This window comes from Syngnathus leptorhynchus, chromosome 8 (assembly GCF_054491065.1).
Source record: "Syngnathus leptorhynchus isolate UIUO chromosome 8, UIUO_Slep, whole genome shotgun sequence".
Taxonomy (NCBI): Eukaryota; Metazoa; Chordata; class Actinopteri; order Syngnathiformes; family Syngnathidae; genus Syngnathus; species Syngnathus leptorhynchus.
In genome coordinates this window covers 9,669,470-9,695,046 of record NC_141202.1, presented here as the reverse complement: position 1 = coordinate 9,695,046, position 25,577 = coordinate 9,669,470, and the positions used below count along the sequence as shown (strand labels likewise).

Sequence of the window (25,577 nt, the reverse complement as noted above, 5' to 3'; positions counted from 1 at the left end):
GCAATAAATAATCCAAACAAAGAAAGAAAATAATGCAATTGAGGAATTATTGAAATTCACCAGCCACTCATACAGCAGATATCATGCTGTCAAACGTTTTTTGACAGTCTGACCTATGTGTGAAAAAAAGCTGGCAAAAATGAGTCTGTCTGATATACCGCATGTTTCCAGTGCATGAAATTTGCATGTTGTTTGACAAAGCTTTAATGTAGTTTTTCTGAGAAACCCATTTGTGAAAGTTTCATTGATTGATTAATCTTATTCTGAATATGTCAAGAGGGAAGAGGCAGGTTAACAGGGAAGGATAATAATTTACAGTTGAGGAAGAGGAAAGGATGATGTCATCAATTTGGTTATTCCACAAAATTTGATCAAATTTTTTTACGTTTTATTTCAGAGATGAGATTTGAGGCCTTTGGTGCATAGCACTGAGGGGACAGGCAAGAACACATAATAAACTGCACATAGCAACTAACTTGTTCACAGAAAACCAAGCCACAAACTTCCCCTTGTTAGCTACAAAAAAGGAAACTGTCTAATGTTTTGTCCAAACAGTTGGTTAATATCTCATCAAAAACAAATTTGTATTTAATTTCCCAACAGGGCTTATTGAAAGGTCTTCAATAAGCAAACAAACATGGGAATTTGGCTAAAACACACCATGCGAGTGAAATGGAATAACCCAGAGGCTATTATTGTTTTTGCTTGTTATAAATCCTCTGAATACATCTTATATTTGTAAATACCAGATTTTAACTAATTTATTGAAGTTATACTTGGACTAAAGATGACTCAATGCCTCTCTCTGCTGGCAAATGTGGGAAATAAACCACAACATCAAACGTGCCAACAGGAACAATAATCTTCTTCTGAGCACCCAATCCGACAAAACCAGTGTCCCTGTTTTGTTTTTAAGTCACCTTGTATGAGAGCATTTTATTGTAGTCTATTTTTGCATATAGCAGCTTTCTCGTGAAGCGTGCAGCCTCACTAGATCGAATACAGTATTAATAATAATAGTAATTATGATAATGATAATGATAATAATCATAATCATAATAATTGTATTAATATACTGCATCACTCTTATAAATGTGTTTTTGAAGTGAAATGCTTTGATAGAGCAGAAAAACAACCAAAACATCCAACAAGTGTAGAAACCTAAACAACATTTTATTTTTTATTTTTTATTGATGAGGGAGTGATTGAGATCCTATCGATTTTTATTGTCTTATATCTTCAGCCAGGTTGCTTCAAAGCCAATGTGCCATGATGAAAAATGCTCTCTGGTAATTTTAGTTGACCTTTGACTTTGTAACAGGGCCTCACCTGAGGATCTGAGGCTGTGGACTGTTGAAGATGATCAACACTTACTTTGTTGGTGTTCTAAATGTTTTGACACCATTGTTCTTGTTATAAATATAAAATGGCTAAAAATAAGCAGAGGAATCGGTCAGGGCACAGATAACGGGGAAATGTCTGATTTTGTATACAAGGGACAGCATTTTTTTGTCTGAAATAATTGGAAAGTGTAGTGACAAGTCTTGTTTCCTGTTTTCCACAGTGAACACTGTAACAATCACTGTAACAAATTAGCTCAATTGCCTTTGAAACATGTTTCCACATCTATGTGAGTGCATGCGAGATGGAGCAGAGGAACACCACACACGAAACAACTTCATATATTTGAGGGTGCAATCAAGACATTGGGAAGTGAAGTGGAGGGGAGGAAAGAGGCATGAGATAATAAAAACATTTGGAATATAATATATTTGGGGGGATTTATTCAGAGGGGACACAACATACATTTGAGGGGGCCAGGCCCCCTCTTGCCCCTGCCTAGACCCGGCTCTGCTGATTATTATTATTTTACAGATTTTTAGGTTCACTGTAATCTTTGCTTTTTAAAGTCTTTATTCTTCAGATCCTTATTTATCCTTATAGGTCAGATCCTTATAGGTATTTGAACACAGAAGTCTTGCACCCTGCACCTTGATTATAACATGACTTCTCTATAACCTATTCACATTCAGTTACTTTTGTTTGTGCAATTGTTTTGTCTCTTTACACGCTCGTTATGTTTGTAGCGTTTAGAAGAGGAGCATCCGTGGAAGCGTTACAGGAGGTCAAACAGTAGATGTCTCCCTCGTCGCGCTGCTGTGCGTTTTCAAGGCAACTCTGCACTACAGATGACAGAGACGCCATTTTGAAAGGCAAATTGTTCATAGCACACCCGCTCAGAGAACTGGAACTATGCCGCGGGGCCGGCCTCGCAAACTGAGAGTTAAAAGCAACGACGGATCAGGTAACAAGTGCCAAAATGTAGCGAATAAAAAATATAGATGTTAGTCTGTCCAAAGAGGCCGGTGGTTTTTTAATAAACACCTCTAGATCGTATCTAATAACACTTAAATGTAGTGTATATAGTCCCCGGATATAGTATTGCGGGTGGGCTTTGCTTTGTGCGGCGAAGGAGTGATTGAGGCGGAATGATATTAATAGTATCTCGGTGGCTCTCCTCACTGGCTTCCAGACGGAATTGGTCGCCGAAAGGAGAAGCGCTCTTCTCTAGACGATCGAATTGTATCTGCGTGTTTTGGATTGCACCAGTGTTTATTAGCTATTTGCCTTTAGCACGTTTGTGCTAACTCGTCGTTGTTGCTACAGCTAGCTTACACGCTAACTTGCTCGAATGGTGGCTGTAGTTGTTTAGGTGTTGTGAAACAGTCCTACGAGCTCCTGCAAGCTGTAGGTTGTGTGGGAGAAGTTTCACCAAACATGCACACGTTTCTTTATCCTTTTGTCTGTCTGTATTTGAACGATCACATCATAAAAAAATGCCAAAGTCTTGCACTGGCGAAATAAACTGAAATGGTGACTAAACGTGGCAATCGTCGATATTTAGGACGTAAATTGAGTGACGACTGAAATCAAGACGTGTTTGGTTGCGTGGAAATGCAATGTATTAACGACTATTCTTACTGGGTGAACACATGATGCTTGCTTTCAGGTGTCAGAAGTTACACCATCCATATTTCAAAGGAGATTCGTTGAGAATCTAAATGCACCTCACCAAGTGCCCATGCTCGTTTTTGTCTGTTGAGCTGCAATATTGGCCTTCCTGCAAAACATCCCAGTACACTATTTTTGAATGGGCTATACATGATCTATATCATTAGAAAAGAGCAACACAAATATAATGCCAGTGCATAAGCTGCTTTCAGTATTCACTTTCATGCCCCTAATGATGCTCTGTAAATTTACAGAATTACCAAACCATTTGGTAAGACAGAATTTGTTTTACATGCGTTTCATCACAAATTTGCATGCTTTAATGGGCCACGTTATGAGCGTCATGACACCTAAAGTTCACTGACTTGGCTCGACCGATCAAGTTCAAATGACATTTGATCAAATCAACAATGTTGATTTTAAAACGATTCTATATTCAAGATTTTAAGTTTATCCGCTTCAACCGATCAGTCATCATTGAGCTCTTTCCTGTGCTACATACATTTTTTTGCATGTTACATTGAATCCTTCCATAAGAAACGCCTTGAACCCAAATGTCAAATGTTAAATATTCTGTTAGATTTTATACTTTACAAAAACGTGCACAAATAACTACTTGGAAGGAATGTTTTAAAGGCTGAAATGAAACCGTTATAAAGATGCTAAATATGACTTAATCGGTGAAATTTATTGGATTATATCATTATTATTTAGGGCCAGCGCTGGCTCTGGTAGGACTACCACTACTCATTTATAGTAGGACCTGGAACAGTTTGGTCATTTGGCGCCTATCCAGGGAAGTTGACATTTTAATACACAGAGCACTAATGAAAAAAAAAAGTTACTCACACGTGAACACAACAGTTATTGCATCATCGCGTCCAGTTTCTTTTAGGTTGAAGGTTGTAAGGATTGAACTGAGCAAAATGTTTTGTTTTGCCCTTCATTTTTGATGCAGATGCTAATGAAAATAAGGCAGAAGGTGTCAATGTTGGTGAATTCAAGGATAAGAAGTGCACAATATGTTCACAAATATTTACCACAGAGAGCCAGCTGCAGAGGCATCTTCGTGAGCATGAGATCAATGACAAGGTAAGAGGTTAAGATCTAATGTATTGTAATGCACTATGGAGGTGATCAATACCTGTCGGAATATTAGCATTGATGGTTCGAGTTTTAGGTATAAGTTTTTATGTCTGCTACTAAGGATGATATACTGAACATAAATATAAATGCCACAGAATTCACAAGTTATGAGGGAGCATGCTGTTGGCATGCTGACGTCTCCAAAGAAATTTCAGAGAAATTTGCAGTTCATCCAACCGGCCTCACAACTGAACTGTACCTCCTCCACATCCAGTATCTTTACCTCAAAGGTCATCAGAGACCAGTCCCCAAACCGCTATCCTGTACAAACAATTTAACATGACCAACACATTTCTGCACCGACTTTTAGATCGTCTGAGGGAAGCTCATCTGCATGTTTGCCGTCCCCATCAAGGTCTGAACCTGACTAGTTTGTTGTGTGCCAATGCCCACATTCAGACAGCATGTAGTGTGTCGTGTGGGTGAGGGTTAGGGTTTGGTGATATCAATGTGGCTTGAGTTGCCCATAATGGCGGTTGGGTTAAGTTATGGAAAGGAATGATCAATATCAAGTTCCTGAATTGAGCAGCTTTAACCTTAAAGCCGCAACAGCATGAGATGGAAAAAGCAAGAGGGCTGCATTGCAGGGACTTTTGAACTATTACGCAACATTATGTCTCTCTGCTCTTCTTCCCAGCCTCATCGATGTGACCAGTGTCCACAGACATTTAATGTTGAGTTCAACCTCACACTCCACAAGTCCACACACACAACCTCTGACTTCACCTGTCCGGTATGCAATAAAAGGTTCTCCCGCATTGCCAGTCTCAAATCCCATACTATGCTCCACGAAAGAGAAGAGGTATGTCCAACAATGCAGCAAATTGGTCAATATAAACCAAGTTATAACAAATCTTATCTCCACTTTCCTACATTTCAGAACCTGATTTGTGCAGAATGTGGGGATGAGTTTGTTCTTCAGAGTCAACTCTCTCTTCACTCAGAGAACCATCGCAAGGAGTTGTCCGGCGTTAATGTCTATACCTGCAAGAACTGCGGGAAAGAACTCAAGACATCTGCACACCTTAAGGAGCACATGAAATGTCACATTAAAATGAGGTTAGGACACTTCAATAAATTAATAAAAAGTAATGTTAAAAGTCAAAGGACTTTAGCCTTCTTCCAAAATAATAGAAACTGTCAACACTGCTGTTTTATCATAGTAACACAATATTTTAACAATTAAGTTCATGATAAAAAATTTTCACAGGCTCTCCAAATTTTAATGCATTTTTATTACCTTTCATTATAGGCCGCTGTCATCTAGCTCCAGAAATTACAAGAAAAACATTGATCGCAGCGGGTTCACCAACAGTTGCCATCACTGTGGAAAGGCATTCAAAAAGCCCAGCCAGCTTGTTAGACACATACGTATACACACAGGTAAGCGGTACATGCAGAAAAATATTCTCCTGTTGCCACCATTTGCACAGCAGACCACTCATCCACAAATGACACTACAAAAAAAAAAAAAGATATTCTGCACTTGTAAAAGATAAAATACAAGAAACGTCCTTGTTGCACGTGGCTCTTGAACCTTTTAGCTCAACTTGCTTGCTTTGATTTCTCTTCGGCAAGTGATTGTCTTTTGCAACACAAGCCCCAAACTCTTTGTGATAATCTTATTACTACCACGTTGTTTACATCTACTTATCGTCTGTGTAGGTTAGAATCCTCGTACCTTCCAAGTCATCACTTTTTAGAAGATCCCAAAAATGACATGTATTCAAACGTGAACTTTGTATCATCCAAGCAAAGAGAGCAAGCCATTTTACATTTACTGAAATTGACCAAATTACTACATACTTTCTCTAGGTTTCAAATAGATTTCTAAATGTGCAAGTGTTGCCAGCAGATAATTAGAAAAAAAATTATCAGTCATTGCTAAAACTCAGAATTGCATTGTGGCACCATACGTTCACACAAACGTTGCTTTGTTTCTTGGTTTATTTATTTAAACATAAAAAAAAGCATCATTATTCTCTTCCTGGGTGGCTCGGTGGCACACTGGTTAGCACGTCTGCCTCACAGTTAGGAGGGTGCCGGTTTGATTCCAGCTCCATTCCTCCCTGTGTGGAGTTTGCATGTTCTCCCCCTGTCCCCGTGGGTGTTTTCCGGGCACTGCGGTTTCATTCCCCATCCCTAAAACATGCTTGGTAGGCCGATTGAGCACTCCAAATCGCCCCTAGGTGTGTGTGAGTGCGAGTACAGATGGTTGTTCGTCTCTGTGTGGCCTGCGATCGGCTGGCAACCGGTTCAGGGTGTCTCCCGCCTACTGCCCGATGACTGCTGGGATAGGCTCCAGCACATCCGCAATGGATTCTCTTCCTGCTACAGCTTAATGTGTCTCACCTCGTCTTTACTCAGGTGAAAGGCCCTTCAAGTGCACACATTGCAGCAAGGCTTTCAACCAGAAGGTGGTACTGCAAACTCACATGGTGAGACATACTGGGGAAAAGCCTCATCTCTGTATGTTCTGCCCAGCATCTTTCTCCCAAAAGGGGAACCTACATTCCCATGTACAGAGGGTTCATTCAGAGGTAAGAGAGTAGCATCGTAAGTTTGGCATGTTTTCACTGATAAAAGTAATTGGTGAATGTTTAGCAGTTGCCTTTTTAGATGCAAATGTCGCTTAATCAAGAAGTCTTTACCAACTTGTTCTATATTACAATTCAGAGGGTTATATATCTATTGCATGCATGAAATTGCAGAGAACCCGCATGCATCCATCCATCCATCCATCCATCCATCCATCCATCCATCCATCCATCCATCCACCCACCCAACCACCCAACCAACCCCCCCACGCCCCCCCCCACCCACCTATCCACCCACCGACGGTGATTGTCACAAAATTCCAATCTGAGTTCAATGAATGATGACATTCATATACAGCCTTTTTTTGTTTCACATTTATTTTCAGTATAGTACTTATAGAGATTTCATTGGTCTTTTCCTACTCCACATTTCACTCAGGGTCTTTTTATCACCTATGGATTTTCTGACCTTCCACTTTATACAGCTTTCATATTTGACATCTATTTTCTCACAGCTTTTATCGTTGGTTGATCCAACTTCATGATCGCCACTTCTTTGTCCTTCACAAAGATGCTTTCACTGTCATCTGTCAAGGGCCTACTTGGATGGCCCTCAGTCGTATAGGCATCTTGCCAGTATATTTTTCAACCAGTTGCCACATCCGCATGTTCTAACGAATAAGCATCCTCAAACCTCACTCCTTGACATTGAAATTAAAACAGTGCAATCAATATTTGGCAATTTAGGAACAAATATCTTGTGAATATGGAATTGGTGAGGAATTTTGTAACTGAATAGTGTGTACAACACGTATATAAAATCAGCCACCATATGTGACCCACTGTCATAGAGCTGCCATATAATGTAGTATGTATGTAATGTACTATTTTTTTTGTAGGTGAAAGGTGTGCCATTGTTTCCCTGTATGGACTGCAGCTGTGTTTTTAAGAAGCTGGGCAGTTTGAATGCACACATCGGCAAGATGCACATCTCTGTCATGGATGTACCTTCCAGCACTTTGGTAATAAAGCACAGTTTATAGGCACAGCATGTTGGGCGGTGGTACTTTAAGCCTACTGTTACTATTTTGGCCCACTCTTCTTAAGCAAACTGCTCCAGCTGTCTCACCTTTGAAGGGTGCTTTCTTCAGATGGCTTGTTTCAGCTCTTTCTGCAAACATTCATTAAGATTTAGTTTAAACCTACTTGCTAGCACTTAAAGCCCTGCAATATTTCCTCAGCCATTTCTTATTGCTGCGCTATATTGATCGGTCACTTTGACCTTGTTCAATTCACTATTTATTGTGAGGCCAGAAAAAGCTTTCTACAAAGTCAATAAAATAGCGTCATTTTATCCCATCTAGTAACAGGAAAAAAAAAACTAAAGATGACATTATTGCACAGCTTTCTGTCAAATCTCTAATGTGTTCTGCCTACTGCACTGTGGCGCTATCTTCTGAGCAAAAATCATTTGAAATGTTTGCTCACCAGATAGCTTGCTGTGTGCTCTTAATTCTCAGTAGGAATTCTCTTGGGACAAATCTCATAGTAATTTTTCACTATGAGGTAAAAAATCATCACTGTGCGTTCCTTCCCTACTTCCTTTTCCTGCACTTATTGAAACACAGAAGAATGCAAACACTTTATACATAAATAATCTATACCAATGATATTGCTGTCCATCGAAAAGCCTATTACCACAAATTAAATAAAAAATAGTCAGCAGTGGTGCAGATGTGCAGATTATACTAAGAGACATTGTCCCTTCTCTGGTAGCTCAATAAAGAACCAAAAATTTGCTGCAATTCAGTTCTATCTCTACCACTAGAACACACTGCAACTACAATATTAATTAATAATGATCTTGACTTGCATTGCATATCATAGTGTACTGATTAGATCTTTAAAAATCCACCTTTCCCTAATTGCCAATTGTCACATCTCTCATTCCCCTCATCCCTGCTTGTCCCTCAGGAGACAGACACTGCGGGTCCTTCAGGGTCAGACGGCGGAGAGGCAGTAACAGATGTCATCCAGCAGCTACTAGAACTCTCTGAGCAAGTCAATGGAGAAACAGCCCAGCCCCAACCCCCAGAGCCAGCTGTTGCCATGGAAAGCGCCATTAACCAAGACATCCTACAAGTGAGTCAAGGACTTTCACATAATGCACACCCCAGACTTAGTCACACGCTTTAGCGCTCTAATATGAGAGGCATATAATGTATCTGACTATTTTCTATTGTTGTTCTTTGAGGTAATGAAGATTCTGTTTTTATAGCAAGCTCTAGAAAACAGCGGGCTCAGTGTAGCCCCAACTCAGAATGTTGATACCAACGCCAGGGAGCCTCCAAACCAGACATCGGAGGGCACTAATGTGGATTTGAAAAAAACACCGCTTCTAGACAAACCTGTGCGAGAAAGAAAAAGAAGCATTTTCAAGAAACCTATCCAAATGCCAGGTATGGAAGCATAACGGATCAATTTTGGATAAGGGTATTATTCGGCTGAAAAAACACGCCTTTGTACTGCTGAAACAGCTGATTGAAATGCTGACTCCATTGTCCACTTCCATTCCTAGGCTCCATCAGGGAGGAAAATGGCATCCGCTGGCATGGATGCCCTTACTGCTCCAAGGAATTTAAGAAGCCCAGCGATCTTGTCCGCCACATCCGCATTCATACTCACGAGAAACCTTTCAAGTGCAAACAGTGCTTCCGAGCATTTGCTGTCAAGAGTACACTCACAGCCCATATGAAAACTCACACAGGGATCAAGGCGTTTGAGTGTCAGTTCTGCCGGAAGTGCTTCTCCACTTCTGGCAGCATGAAGGTACACATGCGACTGCATACCGGTAAGTATGTCCACTTTATTGAAGGATTATTTTATAGAACACCATCGGAAACACATAAGAAAAGTGTTTTTTTTAAACGATATTCTTTACAGTTAACCCGCACTTTTCGTGGGGAAAGAGCAAATAGCTCAAATTTGCCTGGAATTGGTGCCCATGGAAATGCTTTAAAAATGAAAAACATCAGAATTGTTTTTTTTTTTATTTTTTTATCCCGAATCTGTATCGACCTAAATTTTTTTTTTTATGTATGTTGCCCCCAGTCACCTCACTGTACATCAAGTGCTCTTGACAAACAATGAACATTAATAATAATAACAACACAAAAAAAGAAGTTAATGAGGAAACAAAAAAGCAAAGCTCTTGTTACAGGCTACTCACCCAAAGATGCAAAGCTGCTGTTGCATCATGATTAAAACGTTTGTTAATTTAAGGCGCATTCGGGTTAAAATTCGCCATTCATTCGTGTTGCCTTGAAAGCATTCAAGTTTGCATGAAAGCACTTCATTGTTTGATCCTGGGATGGTCCCTGAGATAACTTGATGGTGGTGGTCTAATACATTTCTAATACAGTAAATGTGTCACAGTCAGCACAATTTTCAATTGTCAAAGTTTTCCAAGTTGAATTTTTCTTTTTAGGTGTTCGTCCTTTCTCCTGCCCTCACTGTGACAAGATCTTCCGTACATCAGGACACAGGAAAACACATATCGCATCTCATTTCAAAAGCTTACATCAGAAAAAACACAGGTGTCCACGAAAAACTAACAAAGCCAAGGTGTCTAAGAGTAATTTATCGTTACCTGACATCCCGCTGCAGGAGCCCATTCTCATTACGGACTTTGGTAAGAGAATGTCCACAATGTCAAAATAAGACTAGTGTTACTTGTGTTAGTACAACACTTTACTCCTCCTCCTCATTCATTTGAGCAGCATGTCGTTGTATATAATACAATTGCATCATACATTAAAATATCATGTGTTGATCGCTCAACAGGCCTCATCCCATCTCAGAATCCTCGCCTGGCATTCCAACAGTACCTGGAGGTGGAAGGCAGCGATCGTCCGTACAAGTGCCAGTTCTGCAATAAGGCCTATAAGAAATCAAGTCATCTGAAACAGCACGTTAGGTGAAACAATTCTTCTAATGATTGTTTTACTCATTTCAATAAACGATTGTCTCAAATCTCAAAGCTGAGATTGCTATACATGTGTTTGGGGGAAAAAACTGTAAAAACAGAAAATAGATCTCCCGGAACTAATGGTCATTTTGTTTACTCAAGATCTCACACAGGTGAAAGGCCATACAAGTGTGTGCAGTGTGGTCGGGGTTTTGCCTCCTCGGGGGTTCTCAAGGCTCACATTAGGACCCACTTAGGACTGAAGGCATACAAGTGTGTCATGTGTGATACAACTTTCACCACTAGTGGTAGCCTACGACGTCACATGACGACCCATAGTGACTTACGACCTTACATGTGCCCCTACTGCCAGAAGACTTTCAAGTCATCTCCAAACTGTCGGAAACACATGAAGACACACAGGTTTGAGTGTTTTTTTTGCTCGTGTGTAAAAATGGGCGCTTCAAATATATTTTTTTCTATACAGTGATTAGTTTGATGAAAAATATTTTTGACTCAAAGCTTTTAATGTACTGTTTCCCCTCATATTTGCCCCCAAACTAGATATGAACTGGCTCAACAATTGCAGCCTAACTCGGCTGATGACCCGCTAGAAGCTGGCACGGTGCCCCACGATATGCAGGTGGAAATGGAGGGTAATTCCCTTCAGCAACCACCCGCCACTTCAAGTGAGCAGGAAAATATGCTGACACTTGGTCAAGCAGAGGCTGTCAATGGAGGCCAGCCAGTGACATTAGAAGCACAACTGAGAGACCAAGCACTGGTGCAAAGCGAAGGTAACACAAATGGTCACATTCTCATCAAGAGTATTTGCTGTTTGCATCGTCATTGACTTACTGCCAGATGTGTATAACAACTAGGGCTGTTGTGTAGCATTAGGTATGCTCTGCATGGTACCTTATGAACCACGTGTTTTTGGTTTTACATAGACGAGTGGCTTTTATGTGGTTGCTGGTTTTCCTCAAAATTTTGGGAAGATCATCATTATTACCTTTGCTTGCCCATTCCACTAAGCTCAAAATCCTCTTTTTAAAACTCAATACAATGCATAAAGATTCAGATTTATTTAATATAAGTGACAGTGAATGACTGTTTATAATATTTAAGATAAATTTCACGCCCCAAACATATTGTAGTTACTAATGTCTCATGTTGCAGCAAGAATCTCACCTACCTTTAACCTCAGACTGTCACATTGACAAGTCAACTGTCAGACAGCCTTATTCTTTCAATATTAAGATGACTATACAAGACATATTGGTAATTGATTGATACAGTAGTACTTTTGTACTGCAACCAGACACAACTCTCTGAGGCTATTATGAAGTTTTGCAACAGCTTTGTTTGTATTATTACAAGAAAGTCAATTTTATATTAAATGTTTCCCCTATTGTGTGTATTTTCAAGTCTTGATTATTCCCATTTAATACATTATATACAGCCCCAGATTTTTACTAAAGACTACATTATAAGAATTTTATTTATCTGTTTACAGACTCCTATGTGACTACCCAACATACTTTACCGCAGAACATCACCCAATTCGAGACGCGAACACTCCCTCAGACCACGTTTGACCAGCAAGCTTTAACACAAGGTGCATTCTGACAGATTTTTTTTGTCTGTGTGAATTGAAAATGCTTTTTTGTTTTACTGGACCCTATTAGATTCTCATTTCATTAGCTACCACCGCAACACAACTTTTGATGTTTCACATCAGAAATATGTATTAGCGTTTGAATAGTCATTGACAGTATGCAGAGTGATGACAGCAAAAAGCTTTTGTAGAATATTTTACACTTTCTACCATACATTAATTTATAATCTGTGAAATCTGTGTTGTCTTAAATGTTGTCAAGCCTTTTGCTGCCATACCTATATTTAACTCCAAATATTTTGTTCTATGTGGGCTTCCCAGGCTTTACCATAACAGAATCAAGTTACAATCAAAGCCAGTTCTCTACTGTCCAGCAGCTACAGGACTCCAGTACTCTGGAGTCTCAGGCCCTGTCATCCAGCTTTCCTCCCCCGAGTTTGCTTCATGTTCCCAATGCTGAAGTGGTGAGTCCCGGCCTCAAAACATGTTCAACAGCTCTTGCCTCGATTGAACTTAGTTACTTACATGCATTGCATTTATTTTAAGTAAGACATGTGGCTCATACGGAACAGTCCTAAGACAAAATGAAATTTCTGATTACTATAAAGATTTGCTTGATTAATAGCCTCTTCTAATCAGGATTCAACATGAGGGTGTCGGTTAGTTTAGATGGCAATGGGCATGTCACTACATACTTCATCAGAATAGAAAACACTTGTACATAGAAAAGGAAAATTATTAAAGACTGGAATTTTGTGAAAACATGTCATCACTGTCTGGCAGAATCAGAGCGTTGGTAAAAGTCTGAAAATTACAACCAATCACCACCCAAATTCATATGCACATTTCTACTATTGTCCACTTCAACCTGTAAAAATATATATTTTAAAAATTTTGGCACAATATTTTTTTTATTTGTGGACCTCCACAAATATAAAGATAGTGGGTTTTGCTCACATTTGAGCTTAAATCCAGAATACTGTGCAGAGCCATTTCATATTTTCACAGGTTGAAGGGAACCTGAGTAGCAATTTGCATATGGATTTTGGTGGCAATGAATCACCATTTCAGACACTAAGTGACAACAGAATGTGATAAGCCAAGCAAGGAAACAATACACATTCTAACATTTGCCTGCCTCCCTCCTGTGTTGGAGACTGGCTGAAGCGAGCTCCAAAATTAAACGGGCCAGTTTGTCATAAATCTCATCCTCCAAAAGCCATTAAATCACTACAGATGATCACTTTTAATGGCGCAAATCTTTGTGCTGACATCATTTTGTACAAATAGACCTATCCTATAAGTGCCAATGTGAGTCTGTATGTAGTTGTTCTTTTCCATGTAGACAAATGGGCTTCTCCAGCAGAACAGCCAGGAAGAACTACAACTGGATACTGAGCCACACGACTACCAGGAGGACAGTGAAGACAACAGCAAAAGATCGTACAGGTTAATTTCAGATTCCGACCATTATGGTATATTTGGGGCTGATGCAAGATGATGAGCTAAAAAAGGGAAAAAAAAGCTGATGTCTGTTATATCCACCTGTTTTCAACAGTCTTGCAGACATTTGCCTCTGAAACATGCTTAATGAACACAGCTTCTTTGGTAGATGTTTAAAATGCTCTTTTCGGGAAGGTGGTTCCTCATCTCTATATTTTCCACACATTTTGTAATGTTTTGAGAGTTAATTCAACTGTTGAATAACATCAGCATGTCTGATTGCACATCATCGTTTTGATAGCATTTTATTCCATTTCTTTTGAATACTGAACAGCAAAGTAAATGAAGAAGTTGGATTTTGTGAACGTTTTCTAGCTGAAGGGACTAAATGGGTCCTCACCCCCAAATCATTAGGTGCAGTTGGTGTAATAAAGGCTTCAAAAAGTCAAGTCATCTGAAACAGCATTTGCGCTCCCACACTGGAGAAAAGCCTTTCAGATGTCACCTCTGTGGAAGAGCTTTTGTATCCGGCGGGGTGCTTAAATCCCATCTGAACACACACACAGGTACAGAATGTTGAGAAATCTCAAACTCTCTCCCCAAATTACTGTGATTTTTTTTTTTAAATGAAAATGTATTTAAATTGGATTATTTTAATGTTTTATTTCCATTTAAGTTCAACCATTTTGGGTCTTCATTACCATGAAAATTCGAAAGGTTCTGTTGGCATATTTTCATTTCGACACGTCTTTATGTACTTCCTTTCCATTGGCAGGAGTGAAGCCCTTCAAGTGTAATGTTTGTGATGCCTCCTTCACGACTAATGGCAGTCTGAACCGCCACATGATTATCCATGTTAAGTCATTCAAATGCAACACATGTGATGAGAGCTTCAGGACAAGCTTGCTTTGTAAAAAGCATATCAAAAAGGAGCATGCGATTGTGAGTCGAAGTAAGTAATCTGGGTCCACAACATGGTCACTTAACATTGGACTGAAAAAGACAAACAATTATTAGTTAGGTATGCTTTACTTGGTTGAATTGAGGTGCACTAGTACTCCGATAGTATCTGTTATGTACATTCTGGTGCCTTTCGTACAAACATAGTGCTGTTGATTTCTTGCCACGTACCCAATACAAAGATACTACTACTGTCCAAAGTCTGGATTTAAAAAAAAAAAAAAAAGGATTTGTAAATTCAGGAAGGGCATCCAGCATCAAAACTGCTGAACAAATGCTGTGGCATCTCTTCATGGTCCAAGCTGATAACTTGCAACATGATGACTGAATTGAAGTACTATGTATTGTCGTAATTGTTTGGCAAATGTAAATGCTGAGATGTTGGTTACCTTACATAGCTACACTATATGACAAAGACAAAGCTATTTTGCTGTCAATCAAAATTCAGCATACTATTTAAATTCCGTTTGTTTTGTTTTTTATTAGATTGTGTCACTCTAATTAATATGCCCAGTATATGTATACATTTGTGCTGGAACTCAAAGCTTTGCCTTCTGTTGCCTCAGTTATTGGTTTCGAAGGTCAAGAGGTTGAGGAGGATGATGATGAAGATGAAGAAGAAGAAGGGGATCAAAAAACATCTAAGAGACGGGGAATGGAAATCATCACTTTCACAGAGGAGCAAGCGGCAGAACTGGCCAAGGACCCTGGTGAGGAGGCATCTGTATCAGAGAGAATCCTTTCCCAGTCTGCTGCCGAGAGGGATCGTATCAGTGAGATCAAGGACAAAGCGGTGGTGTCGGAGACAGAACCCAAGTTTGCAAATTGTTGCACGTTCTGCCCCAAAAGCTTCAAAAAACCCAGTGACCTCATCAGGTAATGTGAGCCCCATTTTAATACCATGAAACTAATATTAATAGCAACATGTGACGCTGTGACCCACAACACATCTCCAACGTAATTTTTTGAACATTTTGATTTTGTTTGATTTCACATTTTGTTTTACATGACTTGTCGAAAAGGGAAGCGGGTTGAAGCAGTTTTTCTTATCTAGCTGGTTGGTTGGATGGCGGGTTTATTTTTTTTTAATATTCATTGACTTAGCTTCTTTATTTTTTTCCCCATTGTTAGTTTCTAACTGTTTGACACTGTCAATCTTAAAGTACATTCCTCTTCACGACTGAAGGGAGAACCCAGAAGCACAACTCTCAAACTTCCACCTATATTGTATTTAGGCACATTCGAATCCACACAGGAGAAAGACCATACAAATGTGATGAATGTGGGAAGAGTTTTACGGTGAAATCTACTCTGGATTGCCATGTGAAGACACACACAGGTTAGTCTTGATGTTGATTGTCTTGATTTTTACCTTACAGTACTCTCGCACTATCAATAAAAAAATACTATTGCACTTGCTAAATATTGTTTTCTCAGCCATACAGGTAAGGGCATGGTAATTTTCAAAAGTTGAATCAAGTCAACTGGATTTTTCTTGTTTGTTGAATAAATGTATTTATTTATTTTCCAAAAAACAACTTAGGTAATAATGCTATGTTCTCGAAACAAGTCAGGTTGAGATCGGTTTCAACGTGAATCTCTCCACATAAAACAATTCTAGATATGATTTTTGTTACAATGTGATTCAAGCATGTAACAATTTTAAAATGAAATGATTTTATGCACTTTGATTTAGTGGGACTACGATTAGATTCAGTATAGTATGGTTTTAGTCCATAACATGCTTATTAATATACAACAACTAAACCTCTCTAAACACCAAAGTCTCCAAGTTTATCACGATAAATTCCAAGAAACAACACAGCACCATCAAAACAATTTCTATTTGCTGTACATCACTCATAAGAGAGGTTACACGAGGAAGATACGATTCGAGGATGCGACTATTTTATACAGTAATGGTTCCATTTTGTTCGTCAAATTATCAAACCGACCATTTTTTCCACTGGAATTGTTTTTAGTTGGTGGCCTAATAAGTTCAGTACGCCCATTCACTTCTTAGATTTGTTCTAATTTTTGCAGGTCAGAAACTGGTCAACTGCCACATGTGCAACACATCCTTCTCTACAAAGGGAAGCTTAAAGGTGCACATGCGGCTCCACACTGGCTCCAAGCCTTTCAAATGCCCCTTTTGTGACCTTCGCTTTCGAACTTCCGGGCATCGCAAAACCCACATCCAGTGCCACTTCCGAACTAATGGAGAGAGTCGCAAGTCCAAACGGCCTTCCTCGTCTTCTGCTCAGAACAGTCATAGTGAAGACGCAGGGAATACCGGGGCCTCAGTACAAGCCCAGCATACAACAGTATCAGAGGCACTTCAGACTGTTGGCCTGCTACAAACCCCCAACTCTGACAACATCTACCTCCCAGCAAACCAAGTGCTGACTGGGCAGTTTGACCAGAATCTTTTACAGTCGGGCCTGGTGGGACAGGCAATTCTGCCAGCATCAATGTCAGGTATGGATCAGTTTTCACACCACATGAACATGAACTAACGGTTACAAAAAACGACTACCCAGACCTAAAAACAAAGGATTTGAACAAAATAACCACAAACTGTATTTTTTTTTACATTTTCATATTCTTTATTCAGATTCCACCCATTTTTCTTGGGAAACATTTATTGAATATTTATCAACTGCATTTGTTTTTGTTTGTGGTGGCAGGAGATGTGAATGTGTCTCTATCAGATGGGCTGACCACACTTGAAGGGATTCACCTCCAGTTGACTCCCGCCAACTTGGTGTGCCCTAATGTTCAGATCTCTGGCATCGACACGAGCAACTTAAACAACATCACTCTTCAGGTTAGGCATGTCGCCGAGTAAACCTTTTTTGTTTTCTTTTGTTTTGTTTGTTTCTTGCTGCTGCAACCTTGCTCACAATCCATAACTACTCACCCATGAAACATGAAGGACACCTTCGATTTATCCATTGATTTTCAACACCGTAGATCCTGTTCAGGGTCGCGAAGGTTGCTGGAGCCTCTCCAAGCTGTTTTTCTTTTTTTTAAATCATCATAATCTTGAGACATGAATATGAATCATTGTAAACCAATAATCTGTTTGTACCTTGTTTTTTTCGTGCAGATCGACCATGCCCTTCTCCAACAGACTCTACAGCAGGGCGGCCTTCTCTCGCAGCCTCTGAGTGTGGACACTGGGCTTGTCCTCCACTCTGGCAGTCAGCTCATGTCTACTAATGACCCATCTGTGTCAGCCAATGTTGTCCTCCACCCCCTGACCAGCCTGGGCTTGCAGCCCTCCACCATCACACCTGCCCAAGTCACAATGGCTGGGCTTTCGGAGCACGACACTGCGGGTATGTTCCTTACTTGTTGAAATTGTTAACAATACTCGTTGAGCTGAATATTGAGTGGTGAATTGAACTATCACTAATCATCCAGGCTCTCAGGACCTGAGCCATGTTATGAGCAGCACTGGGTTGGTGAGTGCAGGCACGGGCAGTCAAGAGATTACACTCACTATCAACGATTCCAGCCTCACACATGCTCTAGCGCAAGTACAGGCAACAGCTTCTGGTTCCAACACCTCATCAGGAAACCCTCAAGAGATCACTCTCACCATATCAGGTATTATATAGCATCGGAGCCTGTGTACTCTCAATCATGTTTTATACAAATTCAAACAACGGAGAGGAAGAAATATTCTGTCAAGGTTTAGTTCCATTCTGCATGTCTGAATTCAGACAAAAGTTAATTACAGAAAAACAAAATAAAAAATACAAAAAAGAATAAATTAAAAGTATTAGAATGACATTTTGGGAGGAACTTATGACGGATATCGTACTACTATACTAGAATACACACAGCTACTGCACAATGAAACATTGTTAATTAATGACATGTCTTCATCAAAAGTAACAGCTTGTGTTGCATTTCCTGAACCTATAATTTCACATTAATTACATATATTTGCAGGTCAAGATCTACTTCCTCAGCACAGCAACAATGCAGAGATGAACAGTGGCCTCAGACTGGCATCACCACTCACAGGCCAGCCCACCAATGCCACCCTGACCATCACCAACGACCACCTTCTACCTCAAAATCCCACCGACACTGGAATGGCTGGTAAGACTTTGCAAATAAAGAATATGTCTATATATATTTCTATCAACTACATATAGAATTTGTTTTCTGTAATGACAATCAAAATCATAGTACCTTGCCCTCCTTGGTACTTTTACCAAACATTTCCATTAAATATTTCTGGCCAAAATAGATTCATATTGTTGTTTATTGTATAATTTTAGAAATAAATGTGAAATGCATGCATCTATTACAATTAGCTTAACTTGTACTTTAAAGTAAAACATTGGACAGAGTGAATATCATCATTCTCACATTATGATATCAGAAGATGTTTCATTTCACTACAAAACTACAAAAAATCTTGCCAGAAAGCCTTACTTGCACCTTATGGTTTATCAGTGACACAAAACTCAAAATCCTAACATACAATTTTTTTTTGCTACAGTCACCAGTCTTCCATCAAACACCTCTCTATCACACATTGCTTCATCACAAAGCCTCGTATTGTCACCAGGAGGTGTGGCCAGTGATGGTAGCGTTACACTAACCCTAACAGATCCCCAGAGTATGCTGGATGGCGTCACTGTAAACCTCAATGCACAGGTAAAAAATGTTTTACATGCACCGTTTGTCAATTATTAATGTTCTGTTGTAACTGTCCTCAAGGTTTCGAATTCTTTAGCGTTCCAGTTAGCCAGGTTCTTGTAACTTATTTTGATCCTTAGGGTCAGACATTCCCTGCAGTGTTGAATGACTCGAATCTACAACCTGGCCAAGCATCCATTGCAGGCCATTCAGTCATACTGGTCAGCCATCATTCCCAATCTGTGATGGGAACATCTGACAATGGATATAACGTAAGTACCTAAATCAGGCAGGGAGACCAAAGTGGAAGATAGATTAGATTACGGGAGGCTGAGGCTCATTTAATCTAATACTGTCCACTTCAGTACTTAAATATATAAAAAATGCATGCATTACATTGTGTTTGTCTACAATTGTGTATTGCTGTTTTCATGAGGCAAAAATAATTCACTGACACTTATTTGTTTTGGGTTTATGTTCCAGATTGGAAATGATAGCCGTAAGGGTATAAAGGGACTACCCTCAGACGCTGATAATCAATATAAATGTTTCTACTGTAGTTTTGTATGCCCAAATGCCAACTCACTACGCCGACACTGTAGACAAGCTCATGGTAAAGACCGATGCCATGTCTGCACTATCTGCAACAAAGCCTTTAAGCGAGCGATGCATCTTAAGGTAGGTGTTTAGCAGAGCAGAAGCTCTTACCCCACACCCACCATTACCAGGTTCCCATGGATCTTTAAAAGCAAAGGAACGTGTTGTTTTAGAAGACTAGAAGGCAAATTCTAGGCAAGCACAGTTATGTTAACAGCTAGAATGCCATCTCCAAGCTTCTTGCTGATGTTGCCGTGACTACAGTTGCACTTATTCAGAAGTGCAGGATCCACAGGATTGTAGCTAACCTGCCTGGATGTGGCTACAGAAAAGAGAATTATGACAAATTGAAGATATAAATAATAAGAAAAGAGGCGGGCGAAATTAATTAAAGCTTGTGTCCAAGGTCAAGCTAAATCGGTGCCATATCACTTCTTCACATTGTCCAATTTCTGGTGAGCTATTTTCACAACAGGCTTATGTGGTCTATTAATACTACTACTGTTACTTGTGTGGTCATTGAGGCCTACTATGTTGATGACCCCTGCTACATACTCTGCCCTGTCATTAAAGTTGGATACATTTATCTCTCAATAGGAGCATGAACGAGTGCACCAGCCAGGCCCATCGCCCAGCTCCCTCAAACCTAGAGATTTTAGCTGCTCCTCGTGCGGGAAGGCCTTCCCTAAGCGCAGTCAGCTGGAGAGACACAACCGCACACACACAGGTAATTTGGAATAAATATGTAGCGTATACTGTTTTCACGTCAACCAGATGGCTTCCGCCCCCCTCTCTCTAAACATAGAGACAGTTATTTCAGGTCATTACCATTTGAATAGACTCATGAGTGTATGTGGATGCCACCATAGTCATCCTTTAAACCCATATGGCCTCTTATCCGCTTATGTAGCGATTGTGCCATATTGTAGCAATAGCGCCACCATCACGCTGCTTTTCTTGTCATCAAGGCTCCCGAGACCGCCACCACAGCCTGTAACGTTTTGTAGAAAGCTGTCATTAGCATGGTGCCAACGACATTACCATTTTGAATTTGCTGCTGTCCTATTTCCACATACTGTGCTTAACATAACTGAGTAAAACCCATGTCATTCAAACACAACGATTTAAGATGATTAAACTCATTAGTGGTATTAATTTTTTTTAAAGTGCAATGGTAAATGGTTTTTTAAAGAAATACGGCCTTCTGTACAACGGTGTACCAGACAAAACATTTAACAGGAGGGCCTGCTAATGTACAGTAAACGGGCATGACATTCTGTGAAGCTTTTCCATCGCTTTGTTGTCATGGGAAAGCAGCTTTGGCATAGATCTGACATAAATTTGTGAACGTGTGCAGTTCTGGCTAACCAGGCATGGTGAAGGCTTTGAATCTCATCAAACAGGTTCGGTAAAGGATATCAGTATTCGCAGGTCATTCACAGTCCAATTCAAATGCACAGCATATTTCTGTCAGGATCCACATGCTTTTATGGAAAGCCTCTTTCGAGCATTCTTTTTTTATTATTATTCTTGATACCCAGCTTAAGGTCCATGTACCGGGATGCTTTTTGTTGTCACGAGTAAAATAATTCAGGACACCATAGTAGGATATCAAATTATTAATTCTTTTTTTTTTTACTAGATATTATATCGTCGTGTGTGTAGATGGAGCTAAAGTATACATACTGTAAATACTGTGTTTTTAGAACTCTTTCATTATTATAACAACTTTTTAATAATAAGGCACAAGCGTACATACTGTAATTATGTTTTTAGAACTCTTATTACTATAACAATTTTTTTAATAAAAAGGTACAAGTATATGCAACTTTTTTATCTACTTTTTTAATTTGGAAAAAAATCTGCGATGTTCTGAAGCCGCGAGAAACGAACTGTGAAGTAGCGAGGGATTACTGTAGATATGTGTGTATCCAACTATGTATATAGCAGAGCCTGTGAAAAGCCAACCGCAAAGTCTCACTTTGATCTCATTGTCCTACAGGCGAGCGTCCCTTCAAGTGTCTTCAGTGTGATAAAGCCTTTAATCAAAAGAGTTCTTTACAAGTGCATATGGTCAAACACACGGGAAAGAAGCCCTTCAAGTGTGAGATATGCAGCATTCGATTCACTCAGAAGAGCAACATGAGACATCACATGAAAAGAGCCCACGGCTACGGTGAGCATCTACCTTTACGTTCCAATTTCAACAATGGTGGAAGTTCCTTACAGAATAGCAGTACATGCCATTCAATGGAGAGCTCACCTAGTTACAAGATTGAAGCACCATGGTTACAGACCTTTGTGGAACATCTTAGTGCTTCACCATACAAAACTTGCTTCTCCTTGAAATCAGTGATTACCGTATTTTCCGCACCATAAGGCACTGTGGGTCTACATATTACGCCTATATATTACGTCCAACATTTACAGATTTTGGAATTCAGTCCACACAAAAGGCGCACCTTATTAAAGAAAATGAAAAGCTTTTAAGTGCGTTTTATGGCGCGGAAAATACGGTACATGGCATGTTCCCTTTTTCGCAGAGTCTTCATTTAGGGCCGTCCTTGTCTTTACTTTTATTTATGTACAATATATACCCACACAGGTCATGTTTGGAACCAAATTTGAAAGTTTGAATTGGGTACATCATTGGTGTTAAGTCATCAAGGCCCCAAAACAAACAAAATTTGAACCATGGTTAAATCTGAATCGTGGTTGACTTATCTCTCTCATATTACATCATTTTTTACATTGTGTTTTTATTCATTCACGTTATATTTTGGCCCTTTTTCATCTTCACAGGTCAAATTCAGGACGTGACCCTGCGCCAAGAAGAAGCAACTACTCAAGTCACTGTAACTCCTGAACTTGATCTGGAAGTGGTTCCTGAGTCATCTGGAGATTGGCAGAATGATTTCCCATGACTCAACCCAAATCACACATATCCCAAACAGGTTTTAACTACACAGTTTAGAGTTTGACAACAGTTCAGCTAAAGTTTGCCAAACATCTTGCCTTTGAAATTATTTCTTTGAAAAGAAAAAAATGCCTTCCTAACTCTAGACTCTCTATTTTCTGTCACTGTTTTTCATTATGTGAAGCTTTGAACAATGTCATTCCCCCACAACAATGATATCTCAGAGGATTACTTGATTACGGCATTAGAATAAACATAATAGTAAATGTTTTCTGTATTGTAAGTCATAAATGTTAACTTTGCCAGTATTACAGTGGGAGGGTTAATTAATGGACATCTTTGAGGCTTGTTTTCATAAGTACGGACATCAGTTAGGAGACAAGATTGCAAATGAGGAAAAAAAGGGGAAGAAACGAGTCTTTTTTTTTGCATTAACATTATTTTAACCGGCCTGCTTGCTGAGACGAATGCAGCCAACGGTACAGCTGGCATGGTTTCCAAAGTAGCTTTGCAAGAGCTCATCCCCCACTCAACTGTTTTATTACTTACTTTACTTATATATTTATGTTAACAATATATATGTATGTTGTATTTTTTTTTTCATTTCTGTAGCTCCCTTTGTATATGATGAATTGTTTTTGTTTATATATTGTGCTTTTTTTAATTTCTGTAACTTCTTTTGTACATAGCGATATTTGTTTATAGTCGATCTTCCACAGAATGGTCATCCTGTTATATTACTGTGCTTATTGTAAAGCAGATGTATTTTTTTCTGTTGTTTTTTTATTTTATAAAGATGAACAAAAGTAATTTTTATACTATCTGAATCTGTCCTGTGTTTTCATTCATTTGAAATGTTACAGATGTATTTCCCTAAAAAAAAAAAAAAAAAAGACACCTGACAGACACTTAACAGAGGGGAAGTGGAGACATCTTGTTCTTCTTAACTTCTGTTTTTGTCAATAGCTAGTATGCTTTAAACTACATTTGATTTACATATGTCAGTTTGGTAAAAAAATAAATATTATAAAATATATAAATATTATATAAATAGGTGTAAATATTTCTACTTAATTACAGAAAATTGAACCTAGAACACCATCATTCTAGGTAACTACATTAAAGATAATATTTAATTTCCACCTTAAGTCATTTTGGATATGATTGCACAAGCTTGACTCAACTATCTTTGGGCAGTTTCATCAAGTTCTCTTTGCACCACCACTCAAATTTCATCAATGGTTGATTGAGTGCCCAGCCGTTTTCAGAGTTCACCAGAGAGAGTGGCTGGATGAATTGACATTCAGAGTGGTCTTTAAGTCACTCGTCTGATATTTTGACTGCATCACCTAAGTCATAAATTGAGAGCCCTCGGGAGCAGGTTTTCATCCAGGATGTCGTTGTTCATTGCTACATTCATCTTTCCCTGACTCATTTCCCAGTTCCATCTTCACAATTTTAGCTGCCACCACCATGCATCTCTCCCTTCAATAGGACACTTCAACCACAATTGATCAGTTGCTGTGGGTGGCTAGCTTTTGGAAGATTCCTCGTGGTTTTGAATTTCCATTTACAGATGATGGAGGCCGCTGTGCTCACTAGAACCTGCAGAGCAGCAGAGATGTTTCTGTACCCTTTCCACATCTGTGCCTGGAGAGGTCTACACATTAATTGTTTGACATCGTCATGCTTGGTTTGTGCTCTGACATGTACTGCGAATTGTGTGATTGTATGTGCCTTTAAGTTGTTTGCGGGCCAGTAGTTTGACCTTCTCTCAAATACAGTACTATTTGTTTGAAAAGTAATATTTCAACAAAATACGTAATATGTCTCTAAAATAGTTTGCTCCTAATCTCTCCTACTACTTCCAGATTGGACTCTTAAGTGTTCTACCTGCACACTGTGCACAAAACAATACACTGAATCTAGCTTCAACCAGGCACATGTCTTAAGTTCACCCACTTGATACCATCACACTAATATCATCATTACCAGTTCTCATTTTTGCTGCATTCAATCAAAGGTAATTTTTGATGTTATTTGGTGTTTTTTGAGTTTCAGCTACAATTCACAAAACATTAGTGACACTGTTTGAATTGGAATTATAGAAGGTTGTGTTAAAACTAATGTGCTGCTGACTATCCTACTGACTGGAAGCTGTTATTAACCTTGACGGTAGACAGAGAGAAAGGTGCCAAAGTAATAATTTCACATTGTATTCACAATGTATTCACAGAACCGTTGCTATGTTATATGGAGCAATTTGTCAAATCAACCTTCCCCTTTTTATACTTGGTTGGAAATTATTGAATACGTAATCATGAGAGCCGAGACAGAGAAAACAAGAGAGAGAGAGCGAGCGAGAGAGAGAGAGAGAGAGAGAGAAGAGAACCATTGGAGGATGTCATTAGATCTACTCCTGATTTCCAAGGTTTTTCAAAAGCAGTGATTTTCTAATATGACCAATGTGGTGTATTGTTGCTGGATGTTCTTTTATTAGGTGAAAATGGTTTGCTGCTTCTTTTCAGAAGAATGAATATAGAAAATAAAAGAGTAAGCATGGATGGGTTTTTTTTTTATTCTTTCAATTCAGTGTTTTTCTATGCTCTTCTCTCCATAACACCAGAATAAACCAGAGTGGCCTATGAAAGAGCTTGGTTTGCATAATGCTACAAATGAGCCATGTTTGTTTTTTTCACAATGTAGGAAAAACCTAATTGG

The 25,577-nt window shown here is 39.2% G+C and overlaps 1 protein-coding gene across 2 annotated transcripts; it reads left to right on the top strand.

The window, feature by feature from the left end:
* The first annotated feature begins 2,144 nt into the window (after positions 1 to 2,144).
* Positions 2,145 to 23,652, top strand: LOC147052312 (zinc finger protein 236). Of its 2 annotated transcripts, none has more exons than XM_085919118.1 (32): positions 2,145 to 2,305; positions 3,971 to 4,104; positions 4,796 to 4,960; positions 5,039 to 5,217; positions 5,411 to 5,541; positions 6,526 to 6,698; positions 7,595 to 7,717; positions 8,670 to 8,837; positions 8,974 to 9,154; positions 9,274 to 9,546; positions 10,183 to 10,386; positions 10,539 to 10,671; positions 10,825 to 11,085; positions 11,227 to 11,459; positions 12,179 to 12,280; positions 12,602 to 12,744; positions 13,626 to 13,729; positions 14,138 to 14,289; positions 14,499 to 14,675; positions 15,250 to 15,559; positions 15,919 to 16,022; positions 16,727 to 17,161; positions 17,374 to 17,510; positions 17,793 to 18,024; positions 18,110 to 18,295; positions 18,644 to 18,796; positions 19,203 to 19,360; positions 19,483 to 19,614; positions 19,826 to 20,020; positions 20,537 to 20,666; positions 21,942 to 22,115; positions 22,742 to 23,652. In XM_085919118.1, exons 1-32 carry the CDS (start codon positions 2,254 to 2,256, stop codon positions 22,861 to 22,863), a joined length of 5,556 nt encoding a protein of 1,851 aa, XP_085775244.1. In that variant the 5' UTR covers positions 2,145 to 2,253; the 3' UTR covers positions 22,864 to 23,652. The 2 variants fall into 2 exon arrangements, with proteins under 2 accessions (XP_085775244.1, XP_085775243.1); XM_085919117.1 differs by having other exon boundaries at positions 17,371 to 17,510.
* Positions 23,653 to 25,577: the final 1,925 nt, after the last annotated feature.